We start from the raw sequence: 21,311 nt of genomic DNA on the forward strand, positions 1-21,311 counted from the left end.
AACCTGTCAGGCAGGGAGGAAGCTGTAGAGTGCGGGAGCTGTGGTTTACGAAGGAAGTGGAATCTCTGGTCAAGAGGAAGAAGAAGGCTTATGTTAGGATGAGATGTGAAGGCTCAGTTAGGGCGCTTGAGGGTTACAAGGTCGCCAGGAAAGACCTAAAGAGAGAGCTCAGAAGAGCCAGGAGGAGACATGAGAAGTTCTTGGTGGATAGGAATAAAAGAATGACGAGAGTAAGATTAGGACCAATCAAGGATAGTAGTGGGAAGTTGTGTGTGGAGTCAGAGGAGATGGGGAAGCACTAAATGAATATTTTTCGACAGTATTCACTCTAGAAAATGACAATGTTGTCGGGAAGAATACTGAGATATAGGCGGGATTGAGGTGGGATTGAGGTTCACAAGGAAGAGGTATTAGAAATCCTGCAGAGTGTGAAAATAGATAAGTCCCCTGGGCCGGATGGGATCTATCCGAGGATCCTCTGGGAAGCCAGGGAGGAGATTGCTGAGCCTTTGGCATTGAACTTTAAATCGTCATTGTCTACAGGAGTAGTGCCAGAAGACTGGAGGTTAGCAAATGAGGTTCCCCTGTTCAAGAAGGGGAGTAGAGACAATTCTAGTAATTACAGATCAGTGAGCCTTACTTCAGTTGTTGGTAAAGTGTTGGAAAAGGTTATGAGAGATAGGATTTATAATCATCTAGAAAAGAATAATTTGATTAGGGATAGTCAGCACGGTTTTGTGAAGGGTAGGTCATGCCTCACAAATCTTATTGAGTTCTTTGAGAAGGTGACCAAACAGGTAGATGAGAGTAAACCAGTTGATGTGGTGTGTATGGATTGCAGCAAAGTGTTTGATAAGGTTCCCCAGAGTAGGCTTTTATACAAAATGCGGAAGAATGGGATTGAGAGAGATAAGGGCTTATGCCCGAAACGTCGATTCTCCTGTTCCTTGGATGCTGCCTGACCTGCTGCGCTTTTCCAGCAAAACATTTTCAGCAGTTGAGAGAGATATAGCAATTTGGATCAGTAATTAGCTTGCTGAAAGAAGACAGAGGGTGATGGTGATGGGAAATGTTCATCCTGGAGTCCAGTTACCAGTGGTGTACTGCAAGGGTCGGTATTGGGTCCACTGCTGTTCGTCATTTTTATAAACGACCTGGATGAGGGCGTAGAAGGGTGGGTTAGTAAATTTGCAGACGACACTAAGGTCGATGGAGTTGTGGATAGTGGACGAAGGATGTTGCAGGTTACAGAGAGACATAGATAAGCTGCAGAGCTGGGCTGAGAGGTGGCAAATGGAGTTTAATGCGAACAAGTGTGAGGTGATTCACTTTGGTCAGAGTAACCGGAATGCAAAGTACTGGGCTAATGGTAAGATTCTTGGTAGTGTAGATGAGCAGAGAGATCTCGGTGTCCAGGTACACAGATCCTTGAAAGTTGCCACCCAGGTTCACAGGGTTGTTAAAGAAGGCATACAGTGTTTTACTTTTTATTAATAGAGGGATCGAGTCCCGGAACCATGAGGTTATGCTACAGCTGTACAAAGCTCTGATACGGCCACACTTGGAGTATTGTGTACAGTTCTGGTCACCGCATTATAAGAAGAATCTGGAAGCTTTGGAAAGGGTGCAGAGGAGATTTACTCGGATGTTGCCTGGTATGGAGGGAAGGTCTTACGAGGAAAGGCTGAGGGACTTGAGGCTGTTTTCGTTAGAGAAGAAGGTTGAGAGGTGACTTAATAGAAACATATAAGATAATCAGAGGGTTAGATAGGGTGGACAGGGGAGAGCCTTTTTCCAAGTATGGTGTCAGAGAGCACGAGGGGACATAGCTTTGGATGAGAAAGTAGAAGGTGGTTTAGTAAGTTTGCAGATGACAAGAAGGTTGGTGGAGTTATTGATTGTGTGGAGGGCTGTTGTAGGTTGACATTGACAGGTTGCAGAACTGGGCTGAGAAGTGGCAAAAGGAGATCAACCTGGAAAAGTGTAAAGTGATTCATTTTGGAAGGTCGAATTTGGGGAATACAGGGTTAAAGGCAGGCGTCTTGGCAGTGTGGAGGAGCAGAGGGATCTTGGGGTCCATAGATCCCTCACAGTTGCCACCCAAGTTGATAGGGTTGTTAAGAAGGCTTATGGTGTGTTGGCTTTCATTAGCAGGGGGGGTTGAGTTATGCTGCAGCTCTATAAAGCCCTGGTTAGACCACACTTGGAATATTGTCTTCAGTTCTGGTCGCCTCATTATATAAAGGATGTGGAAGCTTTAGAAAGGGTGCAGATGAGATTTACCAGGATGTTGACTGGACTGGAGCGCATGTCTAATGAAGAAAGGTTGAGGGAGCTAAGATTTATTGGAGTGAAGAAGGATGAGAGGTGACTTGATAGAGGTGTACAAGATGTTGCAAGGCATAAATAGAGTGAATAGCTAGAGATGTTTTCCCAAGATTGAATATGGCTATCACAAGGGGACATAATTATAAGTTAACCGGAGGAAGGTTTAGGGGAGATGTCAGAGGTGGGTTCTTTACATAGAGACTGGTGGGTGTGTGGAATGCACTGCCAGCAGTGGTAGGAGAGGCAGATACATTAGGGACATTTAAGCAACTCTTGAATAAGCACATGGATGATAGCACAATGTAGGGTATGTTGGTTAATTTGATTTTAGAGTAGGATAAAAGGTCAGCACAACATCGAGGGCCGAAGGGCCTGTACTATGCTGTACTACTCTAAGCTCTTCCCGAGTAGAACCCTCTATATACTGCTTGAGGAAACTTTCCTTATCATACTTAACAAATTCCACCCCACCAAAACCCTTAACACTGTGGCAATTCCAGTCTATGTTAGGAACATTAAAATCCCCTCATATGACACCCTATTGCTCCAGCCAGTGTCCCTGCATATTTGTTCCTTTAATTCTCATTGACTATTTGGGGGCCTATAGTGCAACTACAATAATGACACCATCTCCTATCTATTTCTTAGCTCCACCCACAAAGCCTCACTGGATGATCCTGAGTTACTTCATCTCTGACTACTGCTGTGGTACTCCTCTTAATCAAAAATGCAACTATACCTCCCATCTTTTCTCCACCTCTGTTCCACCTAAAGCACTTGTATCCTGGGCACATTAAGCTGCCCATCCTGTCCCTACCTTAGCCATGTTTCTGTAATGGCTATAATATCCCAGTCCCACGTACCTATCCATGCCCTGAGTTCATTGGCCTTACTTTTCAGCCTTCTTGTGTTGAAATAGATGCAATTTAATATAATAGGCATTCCTGTTGTGTTCCAACCTGACCTGTCACTTCAACTTAATATTTCGGATGACTATATCTCCTTCTAGCCTTGCACTTGCTTCCCTGCTATTGAGGTCCCCCCCTCCCACCAATCTAGTTCCTATTTCTTATGACTGGAAAGCACTTTGATTGGTCATGAAAGCTGTATAAATTTAAGTCATTTGAACTGAAGTGAATGTCGAAAAGGGCTTTGAATTACAAGCCAATCTGCATAATTGCAATTCTTGCAGTGATTCTCATTTACATTTCAACTGAAGCCTGTTAATTGAGAGATCCCAGAAGAAATAAAGTGACCTCAATTATGAAATGCTGATGAAAGATTAAATTACTTAGGAACACAACGCTGCCAAAGGACCTGACTCCCATAACAGATGGGCACTAACTGTGCTCTCAAGGACTACCATTATCTGCAGAAATTTTACTAAGTAGCATTAAGCTCATAGTGCTGTTAGTTCTACTCTGAAACACTAACTGAGCTGCCCAGAACTTGCCGCATACAGTTGGATTTCAATTTCTCTTTTCAGTAAAAAGCCTCCAGCAGAGTTTCATCTGAAGCCCCTACCAGGCCTTTCATTCAAGATGCTGTCATTCTCTTTACACTTCCAATTCTTTGCAGCTTGCAACTCTTGCTGTACACAGGAAACTGATATGTGCACAATGTGGCAGCACAGTGCTCCCACTAGCTACAGCTGCGACACTTCAAAAAGGTCAATCGATTGAAAACATCTTTGCGCCAAAAATCATTAAAAACGTTTTCTATTATCTTAACTGTTTCAGTTGAGCCCAATGGGAAGTGGTCATCAGCCAAACCCACTGCTCCTCATAAACAGACCCTACCCACATCAAAAAAAAGGTGGTGGGGGGGGGCACAGCTTTTATAGCTCAATAAGGTTGAAGATCAAAGTTGTTGACGGACACACATTTAGTAAGAGATCAAAGAGCAGGATATGTATTTACAATTTGTCATCACACAGCAGGCCAGGGAGGATGCCACGGCAGGCTCCCAAGCCTTTGTTCATACCGCAATTATTTACTGAAAGGAAAATAAGACAGCATTAACCCTTGGAGGACTATGTTCACACTACACGGTATGTAAAAGTTCTGCATAAAGAAGAATACAGGACTTTATAACTGTACACAGGTCTGTATTTATCACCTGACAATGTAAAACCTTCCAGCTCTCCCTGGGGCTGTAGGCTGGACTTGATTTTCTATTTTATCTTAGCTTGCATCCTTCTAGCATCAAACTGGCATGGTAAAGGATCCTTTTAAAAACTGTCCATCAATAGTTGTAATCGCAATGAGGCAGGCTCTGTTGTGTGGTCATCATCTTAGGTTCAGCCAGCACCATTGTGATATGTTTACAAATGGTACCATGCAGTTGTCTGAATGTGTGTGAATTAGAGTTTTAGGAAGAAAATCAATTACCCTTATTCAGTCTGGCCTACATGTGAGTATAGACCCATAGCAATGTAGCTGACTCTTAACTGCCCTCAAAAATAGTCTAGTAAACTGCTCAGATTAGAGATGAGAATTAGAGATGGGAAACAAATACTCATGTTGCAAGTGATGCCCATATTACTATTTTTTAAAATTTTCAAACTTCAGCTTAGTACAATTTCTGCGTAACATTTTTGTAATAGTGTTTTTAAGATATGGGCAGCAGGTTGATTTAGTGTGATTCGGTCAGGGATAAGTCTGCAATTTCTCATGTTGGAAACATCTGTAACACACCCGGTCAATTAGAGCATAAAAGAACCAGCACCATTCATCAATTGGAACACTTGATTGGATCAATATGGGGTGTGGCATGTCTGAGGCAGACTGAGACAAACAATTCCATCTGGGTTTAACAGATGGAACACAAACTCACTGATATAGGATCGGTGTTAGAGGCAGTACACAGCCCAGCTGTGCTCCATCACGGAATCCTGAGACTTCCTGGACTCTGGGATTAGACAGGCAGGCTGTGATGGTCATAGAATAAGAGAGTTTTACAGCATGGACTGAAACCCATCATCTAACCATGACCATGCCACTCATCAAGTCTATCAATTCTAGATCCCTCTACTAAAGAAAAAGTTTATTTCTCTCCAACCTATCTACATCCCTCAAATTTTGTACATCATGTCCACCGTCAGCCTTCTCCGCTCCAAGGAAAACACCCCCATTATCAATATCCCAGAGCAATTAGCATTAACCAAAAACTGAACTAGACAAGCACTACATACTTCACCTACAAGAACAGGTCTTACATTTGAAATTCTGCAGCAAATGACTCCATTCCTACCATCACCATCTTGCCAAGCAAGGCTAAAGTCAAAAATGATGGAATGCTCACTTCTTGCCTAGATGAATGGAGATCCTTAGGGATAGGTAACAAACATTAGCCTTGTCATTGACTTCCAAATCCCATTAAGGAATTTTAAAAAAGACTTTATTAAATAGTAGGCCATTCAGCTCCTCAGGTTTGCTCTGCCACTCAATAAGATCATAGCTGATTGATTGTGGTTTTAGTTCCTGACATCCCTCTGCCTCTCGTATCTCTTGATTCCCTTGTCAATCAAAAATTGATCCAGCTCTACATTTCCTGAGTGTTCACAGCTCTGGCTCTTTCACAACTTATCATTTGAATTGATACACCACAATATTTTCCCTGTCTTCCGACAGATTAAAGAAAATTAAGAACCTTTCAAATGATGAGAGAGATAATTCTGCTACTGTTTTTTGAAAATCCAGCATCTTCCCCTTCTTACCTTGGACAGCTCCATCCTTAATTCTTTTCAAAGGCTTAAATGGCAACTCAGAGTAATTTATTTTCACTTAAGGCAAGTTGTATAACATTAGTGTTTAGTCCAAAATTCCAAACAGCAGAAATTTTGAAGCAATCTTATTACGATATTACCTGTGAGCCACAACAATTGTGGTCCTGTTGGCGCAGACTTTGGCCAGAGAGGCTTGAATGTTTCTTTCAGTTTGTGTGTCTAGAGCAGATGTAGCCTGTCCAAGTGGAGTGAAGATAAATGATTAGAACACTGAAACAGGACAGTGGAAATATTCACTGGCAGACTGGTGAACAGATAGGTTCAGCCAATCCATCAGCTGTTAAAAGCCTACTGTACAAAATATTGAGACAACAATGTTTTTTAAGCTTAGAAGCAACTAAATTCTTCAGATAGATAATAAGAAGTTCTACATTTAGCACAGTGGGTGCTCCTACACACTTATATCAGTGACTACACTTCAAAAGTGAGTCATTTATTGTAAAATGCTTTGGAACATACAGAGTTTGCATATACCGCCAGTTTTCCTTTCTGAGGAGAGGGAACCAGTTGTATCAGTTAGAGATTGTAAAATCCCTTAACAAAGGGTGGCACTCCTTCACAAAAATTTAGAATATTTACCCTTTGTGAAGCATCTTTTACCTTCTTAAGGACAGCTTAAAGCCAGATTCATTAACTATGCACAGACATGGTTCTGAGAGTGTAAGGAATAAGCTTGATTATTTCCAGTGAAATGTAATATCATGTTGATTTGAAAGTTGTAATCAATAATTTTTATTTCCATCTCTCAGACTCAATGCAATTTCTGTGATTTCAATTCTTAATTACCTCATCCAGAAGAACAATCTGAGGGGCCTTCAGGATCGTTCTGGCGATTGCTACTCTCTGTTTCTCTCCTCCACTCAGTTTCAGTCCTCTTTCCCCAACTTGGGTATCATAATCTGAAGAACATGGCACATTAAGAACAGCTGGAGACGGTGATCATGCTCAGAACCTTTTTCTTTAATTTGCCTGTCCAGATATGTTATGACACACCTCTGGAGCAGGTGGAACTTGAGCCCAGACCACCTTCATCAAAAGTATGGGCACTACCACAGCACCATAAGAGTCCCTAAGGGTAAATCAGAACAGCTCCAGAGTTTTTTTTGACAACGGGTGCTGCTCAACGGGCTTTTGCAGAGGCATGATAACTTGTCCCTATCTCTGGGCAAGAAGGCCTGGGTTGAAGTCTCACCTGCTCCAGAGAAATGTAGTAACATCTCTGAACAAGTTGGTTCAAAAATATCTCACCTGTTCCAGACATCCCATCATGTGGAATTGAAAATCAATGAATAAATCTGGAATTGCAAGCTGGTCTCAGTGACAGTGATTATTATAAATCCTCACCAAAACCACATTCGGTTCATGAAGGAAGTCTGTCATCATCACGTCACCTGGCAAACATGTGACTCTAAACCCAAAGCAACGTGACTGACAAGCCTAGCAAGCCACTCAGTTCAAAGGCAATTCAAGGTTGGCAATAAATGCCCGGCTACATACAACCAAAGAATTTTAAAAGCTACGCATCAGAAATGGTCTTCTTCATGCACAACTTTGAGGGACAAAAGCACATCCCTCTGTTCAGAAATTCTATTTTTCTGCTCATGGAAATAGAGAGAATGTGGAGTAAATGTAGGACTTTTGACATTTGGAAAAATTTGTAAATATTTTTACATTTCAGGGACTTCCTGGTCATAGATTTTGAAGAACAGTAGCAGTTATCCAAAAGAAAATTGTGCTGTTATTGGATGAAATAATTATTAGTTTAAGGTAATAAAAATGATGTAGCAGCAGGTCAACAACTACAGAAACGTGAAGACTTGGAGAGGGTCCCCAAGCTGACCTGGCGAACATATGATTCCAAAGAATGTGCTTGCAAATCTTTGCTTCCTTCAACAGGGTCTTCTAGAAGCTGTGATTTCATACAAAATGTATTTGCTCCCACCAAATAAATATCGACAGAACACACTCTCTTACCTTCAGGGAAAGTAATTATCCGCTCATGGATATCAGCTGCCAGAGAGGCTTCCTCCACATCCTCATCACGAGCAGTCACTCTGCCATATCGGATGTTGTTTTTAATGCTGTCATTGAAGAGAACGGTGTCCTGAGGCACTACCCCGATGTGAGAGCGTAGAGAGCTCTGCTTCACCTGGGGGAGAAATTTAGACCTTTTAGAAGAAGCTTCAGTACAGGATAGAGTTCAACTCGCATCATAAAATCCACAAAACCATCACAAAATCATAAGGCCATTTGGCTTTCCAAGCCTCTTCCACCGTTCAAAACAATCATGGCTCAGTTCCACCTGCACCCACATTGACCCCATACCTCTTCATTCCTTTTGATTCCAAAAAATCGCTTCAATAAACTCAACAACAGGAGCATCCATAGCTCTCTGGGGTAATAAGTTCCAAATATCTGAAATACTGAGTGAATTGTTTCTCCACATCTCAGTCCTAAATGCGACAATCTCATTGTGAGACAGTGATTCCCTGCTCTGGACTCCTCCACCAGAATAAGTATCTTCCCAGTATCTAGCCTATTAAGTTCCTTAAAGATTTTAGTGAAATCATCTGCATTTCTGAATTTAGAAATATAGGTTTAGTCCACTCAACTTCTCCTCATAAAACAAGCCAGGAATCCCCCCCCCCAAAAAAACCCATCAATTGCACTCCCTCTAAGGAAACCATATTCTTCCTTAGATAAGAAGATTAAGTTTGAACACAATGTGGTCCAGATGTGATCTGCAGTGAGATTTCATTGAAATAAACAGTTATCGTGGCAATGATACCGCACTCTGAACCCTAAGCTATTGTTCTGGCGATATGGGTTTGAATTGCACCATGGTAGATGGTGAAAACTGAATTCTGTAAAACAAAATCTGGAATTAAAAGCCATCCTAATGGTGACCATTTAACCACTGTCAACTGTTGTAAAAAAAATCTGGTTCACTAATGTTCTTAAGGGTAGCAAACCTGTCTTCTCTACCTAGTCTGGCTACACGTGATTCCAGGCATACAACAATGTGGTTTGCTCTTAACAATCCTTTGCACAATTGGGGGCAGGAAAAGATGCTCTGCTTTCCTACTTTTCTGCTGTAGTCATTAAATTTTACTTTCCCACATTATATTCTACAGGCCATGTTCTTGCCCACTCACTGAAATAGTCTATATCCCTTTGCAGACTCTTTGCATTCTCTCTATCACTTAGCTTCACATCATCACGTCTGGACATGTTATACTTGGTCCAAATACTGGAGTCCTGTAGTTTCACACTCGTTACAATTGCCAACCGCAAAAAAATTACCTGTTTGGTATTACTGTTTTCTGTCTGTTAATCAATCCTCAATTCATTAAATATATTACAATGGCACCATTTAATGCTCTAATCTTTTTGCAATAACCTAATTTATAATACATGATTGACAACTGTTTGAAAATTAAAATAGACTAACTTTTTTAGGGTTGTAAAAGTTTATTTCATAGGATGTGGACACTGCTGACTAGACCAGAATTTGTGACCAATCCTTCATTGCCTCAAGGTGGTGATTAGCCACCTTCTTGAATCCATGAGATGTAGGTACACCCATAACACTGTTACTGGGAGAGTACTCCAGGATTTTGACCAAGTAACAGGGAAGGAATAGTGAGGTAATTCCAAGTCAGGATGGCAAGTGACTGCGATGGGAACTTGCAAGTGATGGCGTTATCATACATTTGATACCCTTGTTTTTCTAGCTGGTCCATTAATTTCCCCTCATCTAACCTGCCAGTTATAACCTGAATAAACTCAAACTTTTGTCAAATACGATTTCCCTTTCTTGAATCTTGGTTGTTTTTGCAAAATTATATTCCAATTCCCCGATTGCTCTATCACTACGTCCATAATTACAGATTCCAGGACTTGCCCTACCACAGCTGTCACATGGAATGGCCTACAATGTTCCATTTTCTCCACCTCCTTCTTTTGAATATTGGAATTATGTTTCCTAACTTCCAATCCATGGACACGGTTTGAGAATCTAGCATTTCTGGAAGATGAAGCCAATATTGACCCGCATTTCAAGGGGGTTGGAGTAGAAGAGAAGGGAGGTCTTAATGCAACTGTACAAAGTGAAGAAACCACATCTGAAGTACTGTGAGCAGTCCTAGTCCTTTACTTAAGGAAAAATATCATTTCATTTGATGCAGTTCACTACGATGTTCCCTGGCATGGAGAGATTGTCTAATGAGCAAAGGTTAAACAGATTGAGACTCTACTCACTGGAGTTTAGAAGGATGAGAGGTGATTTCACTGAAACATACAGGATTCTTAGGGGCTTGACAAGGTAAATGCTGAGAGGATGTTTCACTTCCTGGGAGAGTATAGGGCCAGACAGCACATGACTTTGACAAAGAAAAAAGGAGGCATGATTAGTAAGTTTGCAGATGACACCAAAATTGGTGGTATAGCTGACAGTGAAAAATGTTATTTAAGATTACAAAGGAATCTTGAACAATTGGGCCAATGGACAAGTGGCAGATGGAATTTAATTTGGATAAACGTGAGGTGTTGCATTTTGGTATTACAGACCGGCAGGGACTTATAGAGTTAATGGTAGGGTCCTGGGGAGTGTTGTTGAACAGTGGTTCAGATACATAGTTCTTTAAAAGTTGCATCACTGGTCGACAGGATGGTGAAGATGGCATTTAGCACACTTACTTTCATTGCCTGCAGCACTGAGTGTAGGAGTTGGGACATCATTTTGAAGTTGCATAGGATGTTGGGGAAAGCATCTTCTGGAGTATTGTGTCCTGTTCAGGTTGGCCTGCTATAGGAAGGATATTAGTAAATTGGACAAAGTTCAGAAAAGACCTACCAAGGTGTTGCTGGGAGTGGAGGGCTTGAGTTATAAGGAGAGGCTGAATAGGCTGGGACTTTTTTCACTGGAGAGCAGGAAGTTGAGGAGTGACCTTACTGATGTTTATAAAATCTTGAGGGACATATAATGTAAATAGCAAAGATCTTTTCCCTAGAGTGAGGGAGTTCAAAACTAAGGGGCATATTTTTAAGGTGAGAGGAGAAAGATTCAAAAGGGATCTGAAGGGCACAGAGAGAATGGTTCATGAGTGCAATGGACTGCCATGAATATGAATTGGAACGGTTTGGAGGGATATGGGCCAAATGAAGGTAAGTGGGACTAATTTCGTTTGGGGAACTTAGCCAGCCTGGAAGAAGTAGACCGAAGGGTCTGTTTCCATGCTGTATGACTCTACGACTCAGAATGAAGGGGCCCCAATGTAAGCCTGAGCCAAGCAGGAATTCCTTCTGAGGGTGGAGAGTCATTGGAACTCCTTACCATGGAGCGCAGTGGAGGCAGAGTCCTTATGCACATTTAAGGCCAAAAGAGATAAATTCTTAAATCAGTAGGGGAGTGAAGGGTTTTGGGGAAAATGCAGGAAAGTGGACCTGAGGAATGCTGGATCAGCCGTGATTCTACTGAATGGCAGAGCAGGCTTGAGAAGCTGAACTGCACACTCCTGTTCCTATTTCACATGGTCATGCACTCATCCACTATCTAGGTAATTGTTTCTTTTAAAGAATACAGGCCATAACATCCAGTAATTTATTGATTTTCAAGCTTGTTATGGCCTTAGCTGATGGTCCTGCTGGACAATCCAAACACAGAATGAAATCTGACTTGAAAGATCATTTTAAAAAATTTTCATGCATGGTCATCATTCACTGAACTAGTCATACGAGGCTACGGATTTTTTTTAACAACAGTCAAAACATTCTATTTCTCTATTGTCAAAGATATTGTAACTAAAGCTGTGCCTAAATACTTTTGTATCTAGGTCGGCGCCGTAACTGGCGACATATACACTTTTCGTTATATTCAGTGAGTATATGTGACAATAAAGTGTGGCACAGGAAAAGCACAGCCGGTCAGGCAGCATCAGAGAAGCAGGAGAGTCGATGTTTCAAGTACAAGCTCTTCATCAGGACATTCCCTGATGAAGAGCTAATGCTCAAAACACCAACTCTCCTGCTCCTTGGATGCTGTCTGACCAGCTGTGTTTCTCTAGCACCACACGTTTTGACTCTGATCTCCAGCATTTGCAGTCCTCACTTTCTCCCATATGTGACAATAAAGGTTATTTTATTCTAAAAAGGTCTAATTCATTTTCCATTACAAATTTACATCCAGAGAAATTACACCATATCAAATCTTTAAGTTCGACTTAACTGATTCCCCACGTTCTTTCCCCACGAACAGCGAAGCCTTCTTAAATGAATCCCCACAAAACTGAGAGCTTCAACTTTCTTAAATTTTAGTAACCAGCAGATGTCTAACTAAACACTCCTGGTTTGAAAATTTCACAAACTAGACTTTTCTACTGAGGTAATGGCACTTTTCCTATTCTTCCATACGCCTTTCCAGGAGAGAAACTATATTTGCTTCTGACCCCAGTCAAGACTCCTCTGAACTGCCTTAAAACTTACAATTACAATGCTTTCTAAGTCAAAGTCATTCCTTGATTATCCTGGATCAAAAATGAGAATCTTCAAATTTTTAATTCATTCACAAGATGTGATATCAATGGCCAGATGAGTATTTATTGCCCATCTCTAATTACCCAAAGGACAGTTAAGAGTCAACCATCATTGCTGTGGGTTTGGAGTCACATGTAGGCCAGACCAGGTAAGGATGGCAGTTTCCTTCCCTATAGGACATTAGAGACCCAGATGGATTTCTCTGACAATCAACAATGGTTTTATTGCCATCATTAAACCCTTTATTCAGATTTTTACTGAACTCAAATTTCATCATCTGCCATGTGAGAGTTGAAGCCAGTTCCCCATAACATTATCTGAGCCTCCGGATTAATAGTTTATTGATATGGGGGAGGCAATGCCCTATATGTGACTCCAGACCCACAACAGTGCGTTTGACTCTTAACTGTTCTCTGGGCAATAAATGCTGGCTGAATCAGAGTGATATTAGAAAAAAAATCACTAGGCCATAACATTCCCTAAATTTTATATTCCCTGTTACAAACCACTAGACGAATAACAATTTTCCATTAACACTCCAGGGTTTTTGCTCTTGTGGCACATACTGGGTTAGGTCACTGCTTCTTGTAACTGACCTAGTTATGTCCTTAAAAATAACTCTTCACATAATCAATGAACTCAAATGCCACTGTTTGAAAATCCAAATGCTAAAAATGATATTAGTATATACACAGACACATTTAATCACAAGTCCCATTAACTTCTTCTCTACAGCAGAATATGTCGAATCCTGGGGTTACCACTGACCAGAAACTCAACTGGACTCGTATTATAAACACAGCGCTACAAGAGCGAACGATAGGAATATTGCAGCAAGTAACTCACTTCCTGGCTTGCCAAACCCTGTCCAGTATTTATAAGGCACATGTCAGGAATGTGAAGGAACACTCCTCCCTTGCCTGGATAGGAGCAGCTTTAACAATATTCAAGAGGGTTGGCACCATCCAGGACAAAGCGACCTGCTTGATTAGCACCGCATTCTCAAATCTTCCACCACCAACGCTCAGTAGAAGCAGCAGAGTGTATCATCAACAAGATGCACTGCAGAAATTCACCAAGGCTACTCCCAAAACCATGCCCATGACCACTTCCATCTAGAAACACAAGGGCAGCAGAAAGATGGTGACACTAACACTTATAAAGTTCCTCTTTGAGCCATTCATCATTCTGGCTTCAAAATATATTGTCTCTCCTTCAGTCTTACTGGATCAAAATCACAGGGCTACCTCCTTAACAGTATTGTGGGTCTACTTACCACAAATGCACTGCAGTAAGAGACAGCTCACTATGACCTTCTCAAGGACAACAGGAGATGGGCAATGAATGCTGGTCCAGGCAATGATGCCCAGATCCCACAGGTGCCACAGTACCTCTCACACTTTGAGAATAGCTGTTAACACTGAACTTTATTGAATTCAAACTTCACCATCTGCCATGGTGGGATTCATGGCGTAGAGTCAGCACGGAAACAGACCCTTGGACCAACGCATCCATTCTGACCAGATATCCTAAATTAATCTAGTCCTATCTATCAGCATTTCATCCACATCTAAACCCTTCCTATTCATGTACCCATCCAGATACCTTTTAAATGCTGTAATTGTACCAGCCTCCACCACTTCCTTTGGCAGCTCATTCCATACACATACCACCCTCTGCTTGAAAAAGCTGCCCCTTAGATCCCTTTTAAATCTTTCCCCTCTCACCCTAAATCTATGCCCTCTAGTTCTGGACTCCCCCATCACAGAGAAAAGACCTTGTCTATTTACCCTACTATGCCCCTCATGATTTTATAAACCTCTATAAGGTCACCCCTCAGCCTCTGACGCTTCAGGGAAAACAGCCCCAGCCTGTTCAGCCTCTCCCTATAGCTCAAACTCTCCAACGCTGGCAACACCCTTGTAAATCTACTTTGAACTCTTTCAAGTTTCACAACATCTTTCCAATAGGAGGGAGACCAGAATTGCACACAATATTCCAAAAGTGACCTAACCAATGTTCTCTCTAGCCACAACATGACCTCCCAACTACCATAGGAGAAAGTGAGGACTGCAAGTGCTGGAAATCAGAGCTGAAAAATGTGTTGCTGGAAAAGTGCAGCAGGTCAGGCAGCATCCAAGGAGCAAGAGAATCGATGTTTCGGGCATAAGCCCTTCTTCAGGGATGAGGAAGGTGTGCCAAGAAGGCTAAGATAAAAGGTAGGGAAGAGGGACTTGGGGGAGGGGCGTTGGGAATGCGATAGGTGGAAGGAGGTTAAGGTAAGGGTGATAGGCCGGAGAGGGGGTGGGGGCAGAGAGGTCGGGAAGAAGATTGCAGGTCAAGAAGGCGGTGCTGAGTCCAAGGATTGGGACTGAGATAAAGTGGGGGGAGGGGAAATGAGGAAGCTGGAGAAATCTGCATTCATCCCTTGTGGATATGATGGGTGGCAGTTATAGGAAGGGGGAAAAGAAAATCACAAATACAGTCACATAGATGGGTTAACTCCAAGAAAGGTAAGGGAGGTAGGCAGTTAGTACACGGGTCTTCTGTGGCTATCCCCATTTCAAATAGCTGTGCAGTTTTGGAAAATGTAGGGGATGATGGATTCTCAGGGGTAGGTTGCATGAACAACCAAGTTTCTGGTATTGAGACTGGCTCTAATGCAATGAGGGGTACGTCGGGTTGCAAGAGATCAATTGTGTCAGGGGACTCTCTAGTCCAAGGTACAGACAGACGTTTCTGTGGCCAGCAGCAAAAGATCAGAATGGTGTGTTGCTTCCCTAGTGCCAGGATCAAGGATGTCTCAGAGAGGGTGCAGAATGTTCTCAAGGAGGAGAGGGGCCAGCAGGAGGTCATTGTCCACATTGGAACCAACGACACAGGAAAGGAAAAGGTTGAGATTCTGAAGGGAGATTACAGAGAGTTAGGCAGGAATTTAAAAAGGAGACCCTCACGAATAGTAATATCTGGATTACTCCCGATGCTACGAGTTAGTGAGGACAGGAACAGGAGGATAGAGTAGATGAACGCATGGCTGAGGAGGTGGTGTATGGGAGAAGGATTCACATTTTTTGGATCATAGGAAGCTCTTTTGGGGTAGAAGTGACCTGTACAAGAAAGACGGATTGCACCTAAATTGGAAGTGGACTAATATACTGGCAGGGAGATTTGCTAGGGTGGCTCAGGAGGATTTAAACTAGTAAGGTGTTGGGAAAGTGGGATCCAGGGAGATAGTGACTAAAGAGATCAATCTGAGACTGGTACAGTTGAGAACAAAGGCGAGTAAAACAGTCAGGGCAGGCAGGGACAAAGCAGAGAATAAGGTAGGACTGATAAATTCAACCGCATTTATTTCAATGCAAAGGGCCTAACAGGGAAGGCAGATGAACTCAGGGCATGGTTAGGAACATGGGACTGGGATGAACAGGACTGGCAGCTTAATGTTCCAGGATACAAATGCTACAGGAAGGATAGTAAAGGAGGCAAGATATTACCAGAAATGCATCCAGGGAAGTTATTTGGGTGGAACTGAGAAATAAGAAAGGGATGATCACCTTATTGGGATTGTATTATAGACTCCCTAATAGTCAGAGGGAAATTGAGAAACAAACTTGTAAGGAGATCTCAGCTATCTGTAAGAATAATAGGGTGGTTATAGTAGGGGATTTTAACTTACCAAACATAGACTGGGACTACCATAGTATTAAGGGTTTAGATGGAGAAGAATTTGTTAAGTGTGTACAAGAACATTTTCTGATTCAGCATGTGTATGTAACTACTAGAGAAGATGGAAAACTTGACCTACTCTTGGGAAATAAGGCAGGGCAAGAGACTAAGGTGTCAGTGGGGGAGCACTTTGGGGCCAGCGACCATGATTCTATTAATTTTAAAATAGAGATGGAAAAGGATAGACCAGTTCTAAAGATTGAAGTTCTAAATTGGAGAAAGGCATTTGGATGGGTACATGAATAGGAAGGCTTTGGAGGGATATGAGCCGGGTGCTGGCAGGTGGGACTAGATTGGGTTGGGATATCTGGTCGGCATGGACGGGTTGGACTGAAGGGTCTGTTTCCATGCTGTACATCTCTATGACTCTTAACTTTCAAAAGCTTATTGGGGGTAAATGTTCACAGGTAAAGGGACGGCTGGAAAATGGGAAGCCTTCAGAAATGGGATACCAGAGTCTAGAGAAAGTATATTCCTGTTAGGGTGAAAGAAAAGGCTGGTAGATTTAGGGAATGCTGGATGACTCAGGATTTTGAGGGTTTTGGGTTAAGAAAAAGAAGGAAGCATATGTCAGGTATAGACAGGATAGATCGAGTGAATCCTTAGAAGAGTACAAAGGTAGTAGTATACTGAAGAGGGAAATCAGGAGGACAAAAAAGGGACATGAGATAGCTTTGGCAAATAGAGTTAAGGAGAATCTAAAAGGATTTTTACAAATACATTAAGGACAAAAGGGTAACTAGGGAGAGAACAGGGCCCTTCAAAGATCAGCAAGGCGGCCTTTGTGTGGAGCCGCAGAAAATGGGGAGATACTGATGAGTATTTTGCATCAGTATTTACTGTGGAAAAGGACATGGAAGATACAGAATGTAGGGAAATTGATGGTGAATCTAGAAAAATGTCCGTATTACATAGGAGGAAGTGCTGGATGTCTTGAAAAGCATAAAGGTGGATAAATCCCCAGGACCTGATCAGGTGCACCCGAGAACTCTGTGGGAGGCGAGGGAGGTGATTACTGGGCCTCTTATTGAAATATTTGTATCATCGATAGTCACAGGTGAGGTGCCAAAAGACTGGAGGTTGGTTAACGTGGTGCCATTGTTTACAAAAAGTGATAAGGACAAGCCAGGGAACTATAGACCAGTGAGCCTGACATCGGTGGAGGGAATCCTGAGGAACAGGATGTACATGTATTTGGAAAGGCAAGGACTGATTAGGGATAGTCAACATGGCTTTGTGCGTGGGAAATCATATCTCACAAACTTGATAGAGTTTTTTGAAGAAGTAACAAAGAGGATTGATGAGGGCAGAGTGTAGATGTGATCTAAAAGGACTACAGTAAGGCATTCGACAAGGTTCCCCATGGGAGACCGGTTAGCAAGGTTAGATCTCATGGAATACAGGGAGAACTAGCCATTTGGACACAGAACTGGCTCAAAGATAGAAGACAGGGTTTCGGTGGAGGGTTGTTTTTCAGACTGGAGGCCTGTGACAAATGGAGTTTCATAAGGATCGGTGCTGGGTCCACTTCTTTTTGTCATTTATTTAAGTGATTTGGATGTGAGCATAACACATATAGTTAGTAAGTTTGCTGATGACACCAAAATTGGAGGTGCAGTGGACAGCGAAGAAGGTTACCTCAGAGTACAACGGGATCCTGATGAAATAGGCCAGGGGACTGAGAAGTGGCAGATGGAGTTTAATTCAGATAAATGCGAGGTGCTGCATTTTGGGAAAGCAAATCTTAGCAGGACTTATTCACTCAATGGCAAGTTCCTAGAGGGTGTTGCTGAACAAAGAGACCTTGGAGTGCAGGTTCATAGCTCCTTGAAAGTGGAGTTGCAGGTAGATAGGATAGTGAAGAAGGCATTTGATATGCTTTCCTTTACTGGTCAAAGTATTGAGTACAGGAGTTGGGAGGTCATGTTGAGGTTGTACAAGATATTGGTTAGGCCACTGTTGGAATATTGTGTGCAATTTTGGTCTCCTTCCTATCACAAAGATGTTGGGAAACTTGAAAGGGTTCAGAAAAGATTTACAAGGATTTTGCCAGGGTTAGAGGATTTGAGCTATAAGAAGAGGCTGGGCTGTTTTCCCTGGAGCTTCGGAGGCTGAGAGGTGACCTTATAGAGGTTTATAAAATCATGACGGGCATGAATAGGATAAATAGACAAAGTCTTTTCCCTGGGGTGGGGGAATCCAGAACTAGAGGGTAGGTTTAGGGAAAGATATAAAAGAGACCTAAGGGGCAGCTTTTTCACGCAGAGGGTGGTATGGTATGAGCTGCCAGAGGAAGTGGTGGACACTAGTACAATTGCAATATTTAGAAGACATTTGGATGGGTACATAAATAGGAAGGATTTGGAGGGATATGGGCCGGGTGCTGGCAGGTGGGACTAGATTGGGTTGGGATAGCTGGTCGGCACGAATGGACTGGACCGAAGGATCTGTTTCCATGCTGTACATCTCTATGACTCTATGACTGTAAGTGTGGAGCTGGTTAATATAGAGAAATCTTTGAAAAAGTTCAAAATATTTTAAAAGTAATTTTCAAAAAAGACCAAACCCATGTCCAGGATATTTACAGCACATGGAGGTTAGTGCAAGTATGCATCAAATAGTTGCAGCTCCTCCCAAATGGCTATTTTGCACCCATCACTAAGATTACTATCAAGGGGTCAGAGAATCAGATCAACTGCTCAAAATACCACTGCTCCCCTCCAGCTTTTTGTGGCTGTTCATGGCTCTTTGATCATCCCGTTGCAACAAGGATGCTTAAGGCACAGGAAAGGAGTTCTTGGTAATGAGTCACAGGTGGGGAAAGGACATGAAAAGCATGATAATTTAGGGACTGTTTCAGGACAACTATAACACTGGGTGCAGCTGTGTCAAAGAAGAGGTCTTTCCGAGAAAAATTTCTCAGTTGGCACTAATGAAACTCATTGTTTAATTTACTTCTCATACACATATGTGGTCTGTCCCAAGTTACTGAATTTTTAAACTTTCCCCATACCACTACCAACTGTTTTCAATGTGACTCTCTTCATAAGTTAGCATGTTCCAACCCACTGTACAGTCAATACAAAAGTAGGAAAGAGAGTGTCGCATGCAGGAAAATCCAACTAACTGCAATATCATAGTGACCAGGTAATCTATCTTCTTGTGTAGTCTGAGGGTCAACTATTGACTAGGAAACCAGGAAGAACTTGCTGGTCCTGTTCAAATTAGTACCATGGTGTATTTTACATTGATCTGAATGGGCCTTATTTTAAGATCTCATCCAATTGACGACAACAACAACTCTAACAATGCAATCCTCCCTCAGTACTGCACTGGTGGGACAGTCAGCCTGGACTTTACATGCTCAGGTCTGTGGATTGGGGTTTTAACCCACAAATCAATGGTTCAGCTGTGAGGATGCAACCTACTTAAGCCAAGGCTGTCACCATGGGCAGGAACCCAATACACTCTCTACCTCAGCCCACTGTAGAAAAACTGATGGCAGCATTAGAAATGAATTAGATAATATAGCACCAACAATAGTATAAAATAAAATCCAAGAAAACCAGGTGGGTTTTCCCCAACAATTGTTAATGATTGCATGATTGTGACTTTTAATTGCAGATTTTAGCATTTAATTCAATTTCCACCATCTGCCAAGATAGGATTTGAACTAGGTCCCCAGAACATTATCTGCGCTGCTAGATTAATAGTCTAGCAAGAATGCCTTTAGGGGCACAGTGTGCAAAAGCAAGCAGGTGAGATTGACCTCGTACAAGAAACTTGTTAGACCTCAGTTGGAGTATTGTGTACAGTGTGGGTACAACATTATAGGAAAGATGTGAACGCATTTGCGAGAGTGAAGAAATGATTTTTAAGAACAGTTCCAGGAATGAGAAACTTCAGTTATGAGAATAGTTTGAAGAAGTTGGGACTATTTTTCTTGGAGAGAAGGCAGGTAAGACAAGATCTAACACAATTTTTCAAAATGATAAACGGGCTGGATAAAGTAGATAAGGAAAAGCTAATCCTGCTTGTAAAAGGAAAAAGAACAAGAGGACACGGATTTAAAGTGATGTGCAAAAGAAGCAAGGGTGATGTGAGAAAACGTTTTCACACAGCGAGTAGTTAGGGCAACATTGACTGAAAGTGTGGTGGAGGTAGGTTCAACAAAGGGTTTCAGGAAAAGCATTAGATGATTAACTGGATAGGAATGGTGTGCAGGGACATGGGGAAAAGGCAGGAGACTGGTACAAAGGAATATCACCAGCGAAGGTGAGATGGGCTGAATGACCTTCTTCTGCACCATAACAAATCTGTGATTCTGTGAGTAAAATCTTATCTGAGTTCTGGAAAGAATGGATGTGAATCTTCCTCCTCAAGGGCAGACTGCTAATTGATGTGCAGCTGGTACTTTCCGAAAAAAACCCAGATCCAATGGACAAAAAATATGGTGGCACAGTGGTTAGCATTGCTGCCTCACAGCGCCAAGGACCCAGGTTCGATTCCAGCCTTGGGTGACTGTGTGACTGTCTGTGTGGACTTTGCACATTCTCCCCATATCTGCGTGGGTTTGCTCCCACAGTCTAAAGGTGTACAGGTGAATTTGCCATGCTAAATTGCCCATAGTGTTAGGAACATTAATCACAGGGAAATGGGTTTGGGTGGGTTAGTGTTTCCACACTGTAGGGAACCTAATCAGGTATAGTCATTAAGAAAAAAACAAATTGTACATAATGAAATGTTAGCAATTCCTACAGATGTAGGCACAGGTTGAAGAAGATTCACACTAACGCACCTCAGTAAAATACATTTAGAGTTCTGTATAAAGAATAAATATTGATCTTAGGATTTGTCTTATTCATTGCATTTTGTATGTTTAGGTACATTCATTGCAAACCACTGTCTTTGCATTTCTCCTTTGCATTTCATCTTT

General features: G+C 42.1%; 1 protein-coding gene across 2 annotated transcripts in view; it reads right to left on the minus strand.

The window, feature by feature from the left end:
* LOC122551842 (ATP-binding cassette sub-family B member 6-like) overlaps positions 1-21,311 on the minus strand; it is a 264,001-nt gene that overhangs the window by 40,015 nt on the left and 202,675 nt on the right. For both annotated transcript variants that reach the window (XM_043694361.2, XM_043694362.2), the window contains exons 16-18: positions 8,090-8,264; positions 6,902-7,014; positions 6,196-6,290 (exon numbers count right to left, since the gene is read on the minus strand). In XM_043694361.2, the coding sequence (XP_043550296.2) occupies positions 6,196-6,290; positions 6,902-7,014; positions 8,090-8,264 (383 nt within the window). The remainder of the gene's footprint in view (positions 1-6,195; positions 6,291-6,901; positions 7,015-8,089; positions 8,265-21,311) is intronic.

Source organism: Chiloscyllium plagiosum, unplaced genomic scaffold, assembly GCF_037043375.1.
Source record: "Chiloscyllium plagiosum isolate Xiang-an unplaced genomic scaffold, Cpla_swu_hap1 HiC_scaffold_7, whole genome shotgun sequence".
Classification (NCBI taxonomy): Eukaryota; Metazoa; Chordata; class Chondrichthyes; order Orectolobiformes; family Hemiscylliidae; genus Chiloscyllium; species Chiloscyllium plagiosum.